General features: G+C 47.3%; 1 protein-coding gene across 2 annotated transcripts in view; it reads left to right on the top strand.

The window, feature by feature from the left end:
• The first annotated feature begins 1,273 nt into the window (after window positions 1–1,273).
• LOC142817889 (homogentisate 1,2-dioxygenase-like) overlaps window positions 1,274–6,000 on the top strand; it is a 28,967-nt gene continuing 24,240 nt past the window's right edge. Inside the window, exons 1-2 of one of the 2 annotated variants that reach the window (XM_075895825.1) lie at window positions 1,274–1,324; window positions 5,266–5,357. In XM_075895825.1, the coding sequence (XP_075751940.1) occupies window positions 5,347–5,357 (11 nt within the window). In that variant the 5' untranslated portion in view covers window positions 1,274–1,324; window positions 5,266–5,346. The remainder of the gene's footprint in view (window positions 1,325–5,265; window positions 5,358–6,000) is intronic. The other variant, XM_075895826.1, reaches the window with a different exon arrangement.

The following is a 6,000-nucleotide window of genomic DNA, read 5'->3' as shown; positions in this document are numbered from 1 at the left end:
AACATCGTGAGGGCGCAACTATACACAACACACAGAAAGAGACAGACATAAGGAAGGGCGCAAACTACCAACTGGCTATATAAAAAAATCACAGCATATCAACGGGGTGAATGATGACGAGTGGGCGAAGCTCCGGAGGGAATCATCGGTAAACCGTGAATCTTCCGTATTTAGTTCGTGCTCCTTACCGGGCTGCCGAAATGAGGTGCCTTCTTCCTCTTCTAACCACTACCACCACCACCATCTGACGACTCCGTGCACACGGCAACAGCGAGCGAATTTCTTTACAACGCTCCCCCTAGCATACACCGTTGAACTATTGCCTTCAACCAATGGTATGCGCCATATGTGACATCATTCATATTATAACATTTCGCATCTTTCATTATCAACTACATGTGCCGCCATCTAGTTTTAAATTTATCAACTACAAGCATCATCAACTACAAGTACAGCTATCTAGTTTTAAATTTATCAAATACAAGCATCACCAATTACAAGTCGTCCGTCAACCCACCCGTGCTTCCGTCCGTCCGCGCGACTATCCGTGCGTCAATTCATGCGTCTGTCCAGCTGTCCATGCGTCCATCCGTGAGTCCATCCATCCTTCTATCTGTCTGTTCGTGCGTCCATCTGTCCGTACGTCCGCGCGTCTATTCATCGGTCCGTCTGTCTGCTAGTCAGTCTGTCCGTCCGTCCATGCGTCCTTGTAGTGAACACTCTAAGTACCGTCATTTCCCATCTCGCATCCCCTGTCGCACATACCCGCTCTAGAACGGGCATGTGCCCCCGGTGGCTACGTACTACTACATGCATACAATGAATGGACAGACGCACGCCTTCAAAAGCTTCGCATAAAAGATAAACAGTTATATAGCAATATCATACACAGGGGCACCGCCACAACAGCCACGAAAATTTAAGCCAGATAGAAATGTTTAAGTGAAACCTCGATTGCGTTGTACAATGCCGAATTCCAATTTCTTTCTCGTTCGGTTTAAATTTTCGTGATTGTTGTGGCGGTGCCCCTGCGTATGATGTTGATACATGAAGGTGTTTATATTTTTTCAATAGAGCCAGTTAATAGTTTGCGCCTATCCTCGTCGGTTTTTTTCTGTGTGTTGTGTATATTTGCGGCCTCACGATTGTCTCTATGTGAAAGCACCAACTCGCCCAACAGTTAACTTTTTTGAAAGATGCCCTGGAGCGCCGCTGATTTTTGCAAGAGTGCTGTAGCGCTGATTGCGTTATCGTTTTGTTACACCTGCGGTGGAAGCCCTTCAGCATTCCGGAGCAGGGCAAGGCATCCGTAGACTTTGCTGACGTAAGTTGAGCAACAAGAGTACACTTGGGCACTGTTCACAAAAATCACTGTGCGACTGAGTTCACGCTGCTGCTAAAGGTCGTAGTGTTTAGGGAAAGAGTTTGACTATTCAGAGCACTTGGTACTCTTTTATGGGAGGGCAGAAGTCTGTCCCTGAGTGAAAAAAAAACGTGTTTAGAAAAGACTTGTTAACACTTTAGGGTACGAGTTACTCTACTATGGGAGAGCATAAAGCCGTCTTGTGGGTATCAACGAATGACAGATGATGTATAGAAAGAATTTATTTACAATATGTACAGATCATAGGTTATGTGTGACGAATCAGTACTCAAGATTACATTAACATTTTCGCGCCTGCACATCACATCAACACAACAAAAATAATTAAATTTTCACATACAGCAAACAGCACAAATCGGATCAACAGATGAACAAACGCCTATGACTCAGAACTGACGCTATAAAGAATCGTTAAAATGGGTGAATGGGTAGGTGCACATATTTTTCCTTAGTATACATGAACTTGGTGGTAGAATCACCAGGGCATGAGATATCAAGGTGGCGAACGCAGTTACAGAGGGCAAGGCGACAAGCTCATCAACCCTGACTTGATGGTACGGCTTCGCACCGTGTCGGCTGAAAATTAAGTAGCACCCGTTCATGCTCAACGTTGACAAAAGAGCATAACCAATGACGCCAAAACTTGAGCTCTCCCAAGAAGACAAGTAGAAATGCGAACACCTCACGCCTCATGTGCCCCAATAGTGGTAACGAGGCACATAAACGGCCATTCTCAGTGACGGATTTGCTGCAGTTACGCCTAAGGCTGAGCAGGCCGGCAACTACTATGAATGCCGCGAAACGCCCCCATCGGAACCGGTCACCGGACACGAACTCTCGGACACGTTGGTCATGAAAACCAGCATGGACCGCACGTCAAGAAGGCGGGTGACCACACATTCTACCGACACATGCCGGTTGACCTCAATCATTACGCAGTTAGGGCAAGTGGACTCGCGTACCACCTGTCATCGTTGTAGCCCAAGGAGGTTTTTGTAGCCGATCGCGAATGGGGAACAAGCCCCATTCCCATCGCCAAACGAAGTGACGAAGATGACCTGGCAACGCTGCTGCGGCCATGTGCTCCCACGGGTGACTCATGACCGCATGTCGGTGTCGGGGTACCATAGGCTTCCCAAGTGCGGCCATTATGTCCACCACTTTCGCTTCAGCTACATCGATTCCGGGGCATGCAGTCTGTAGACAGTGATGGGAGGCCAGCAAGGCACGTTACACAGTCGGTAAATGGGAGGACTGTGGGTCACAGTTGATAGGACCATTGGGCACTATACACGTAGAGATGGACTTAGTTGGTAACGTGCGAGTGCTTGCACAGACGTAAGATCGTTAGTTAAACCTCCCAATACAGTGCGCTACCGAGGGGCGCGATATAATTCTGTACCGCGAGGCCAAAAGAACGAGCTCTGTTTAAAAAAATCACATCATAAGCACGGAGTTCATGATGATGAGTGGGGTGAAGCGTCCGTCCTATCGTGCATCTGTCTGTCTGTCCGTCCGTCCATCTAGTGAACACTCCAAGTACAGCCATCTCGCATCTTTTCATCATACATTCAGCATATATAAGTACCGCCGTCCAGCGGACATTTCATGGACTAAACGAGAGTCAGCACTCGGGCACTTTCTCACAACCTGCCCTTTGTGTCTACTTCCCACCATTCACCGCTTCTAGTTCATGTATATATACTAGTTCATGATATTCATGGCACTGCGACCCAACCTTCGCTAAACCTTGCTGAAACCAGGTAGTTTACGCCCAGCAAGTTTAACGTGGCAACACTTTCTGGTCAGATAGTTCTCAAAGTGCGTCCTTCTGTTACAAGTTTTTTTTTAGTGAGCATCAAACTGAAGGCAAATTTTATTGGAGATTCCCATTGAAAATCAGGATAAGATCAAAGAGATTGCTTAACGTATATTAGTCACTGATACGTCTCATATGTTAAGTAAGAAGTTTCTGTCACATGTTCGAGTGGCTGGTATTCAAACCTAACCCCCGTATTTACAAACGCTCCTTGACTCGAATTTCGTCCTTCACTTGACTGACCCCCGTATCCTAGAACGTCCCTTCACTCAAACGCTTCCCCTTCACTCGAGAAAGCCGATGGGAGCACCGTCTCTAGGCCGGGCAAGTCACTGCATATCAACGATAATCTGCTGCGATTCTTGAAAAGCGCAGTGCCATTTTCAGCCTAGCAGCGGCGCAGTGCTCAACTATGTCAAGTGAAGGGTGCAAGTCGAGTCGAGGAGTGTTTGTGGATACGGGGATAAGTCACAATACTCGTCTCTGTAAGTTATATTATCAGAAACAACTATCTTCTTACTTATGATTAACTTGCGCGGGTTTCCTCCTCACTTGAAAAGGGTGTACACGTGCCGCTCCTCTAGTCCGTCTTCCAACTACTACGGCGACGACTACATACATCGCCGACGCACGATTCACGGCATAGGGAGCTTCGCCCCAAAAAGTTGTTAAAGGGTCCTTGAAATGGTTTTTTCACATTTCGTTTTTGATTAGACCACTACTGGAGCAAATCATTGGCACCAAAGTTCAATTGAAACATCTATTATTAACGGATCTACGATTACTAAAAACGTACCAGCCTTCTCCACTTTGCCTTTCACTCTTAACTGCCCTCAACTCTTTCTTCAAGCGCTCGGAGCCAAGCTCCGCCTTCACGGCACCTGCGTTACGACGTGGCGTGAGACCGCATACGCGTAAATCCCGCCGCAGATCCGATACCGGCCGTCTGTGCTGCGCGTTCCACAACCAATCAGATCAGCTGGAAACGATGACGTCAGTGGAGCAGAGCGTGTGACTTAGTGCATGGGTGGTTGAAAACGCGCTTGGCTGAGCCGCAGCGATCTGCAGCGATCTCAAGTGATTCGCAAGTTGAAAGCGTTGTATACCGAATTACACAGTTTACGCAGAGAGCTCAAATCAGTCTCTAAATTACCCTTAGGACTTGGTCTACCGGCCCAATGTGTTTGCGAAAAATCGTCAAAACCGTTTCAGGGTTCTTTTTACGATTCAGAGTACTCGGTTCTCTACTACAGGAGAGCTGAAAGTCGTCCCTGGGGCCTCACACAGAGGGCTTTCAGGTGCGTTTAGAAAAATGTGTTTAACGACTTAAAGCCCTTGGTACTCTACTAAGTGGGTGTGTTCAGAAAAAGTGGGTAACGATTTAGAGCACAAGGTACTCTACTATGGGAAACGATTTAGAATACGGGGTAGCCGCTACGGAAGCATATAGTGACTTGGGGTATGAGCGAATGTCGTAATACCAGACCGTATATATGCATATGAAGAAAGGAGAACATTTCTCTAGTGTTCATGGCGAAACCGTACCAACTAGACCAGTTTATCGTGCTTGACAGTGTTCGTTTTATATGTGCGCACGCTCACTTCATAACAACGCATTAATATTATACTGTGAAAAAAACAAGGAGAAAAAGGAAACATGTGATGCCTAGTATTTCAACAGGTTTCTTAGGCAGAGACACCTGTACAAATGGGTATCCCAGACGTCCTAGTTATTAACATTTATTTTGTTCAAAGAGAGAGAGAGAGATAAAGATGCAAGGAAAGTCAGGGAGGTTAACCAGACGCACATCTAGTTTGCGACCCTGCACTGGGAAGTGATGAAGGGGAGAAAAGAGGTGTTCTTATGTGGGCTATTAGTTTAATGAACATTATGGCTGAACAGCGAAAAAACAGGGCAGCGAAGAGTAATGCGTCAGGTGTGTTCACTATGCCGTTTTTTGTTTTGTTTCCTTTTTTGCGCTGTCCTGCGAAGTGTTTTTTTCTCCTTGCCAACGAAAGACGATGATTTACTGTTCACCGTTTAATCGGCTCTTTTTCCCAGGGTCTGAACACTGTTTGTGGAACGGGTGACGCCAGGACACGCCACGGAGTCGCCGTTCATGTGTACTGCTGTAATATCTCGATGAAGGACAAGTATGTGCCGAATCATTGCGAGATTGACTGCATTTTAAATACGAATGCATTTCTTAGTCGGGCTAAAATGTCAGGCATTTGGTGTTGTCCGCGGCGTCTGCGCGCCAGCAGGTGTTATCTTTTCGCTCTCACTCCCTATCCGACAGCAACAGCTGTGGGCACGCGCGCTTATCCTTCTCCCGAGAAACCAGAGCATGTGGCGCGATAGAGGGTAGGAGAGGGTACGTGCAGTGCATGGTGTAAGAATAATTTTAGGTGCAGTGCTTCGCCGCTCCTTCTCTTGTCATATGCTCTCTCTCATCCCTGCGCACCACTCGCCCGTCCGCTCGCGCTTCACTCTCGACCATTCGCTGACTGGGCGCCTCCCACTAACATCCGGAAATGTGTGCTCGAGACGCCGCGGGGAAATGCCCAGCCGAGAACGCTGGCAGTTTACTCTGCCATTCGCTAGCTCCTCACTCTCAGCCGTTCGCTGGCTGGGCGCTTCTCAAGGTGATAGTGGAAGTCGGGCAAGGCAAATGTTGAACGGCAACGGTACCCTCTTTCGGCACAAGAAATGCATTCTCATTTCCTCACGAATTTTCTTCGGGGAAGTGGGGCTTTTTCTTTATCGAAATGCTCGTTTTTGTACGACCATAAGATA

Source organism: Rhipicephalus microplus, chromosome 5, assembly GCF_043290135.1.
Source record: "Rhipicephalus microplus isolate Deutch F79 chromosome 5, USDA_Rmic, whole genome shotgun sequence".
Taxonomy (NCBI): domain Eukaryota; kingdom Metazoa; phylum Arthropoda; class Arachnida; order Ixodida; family Ixodidae; genus Rhipicephalus; species Rhipicephalus microplus.
This window is presented reverse-complemented; position numbering and strand designations above follow the sequence as displayed.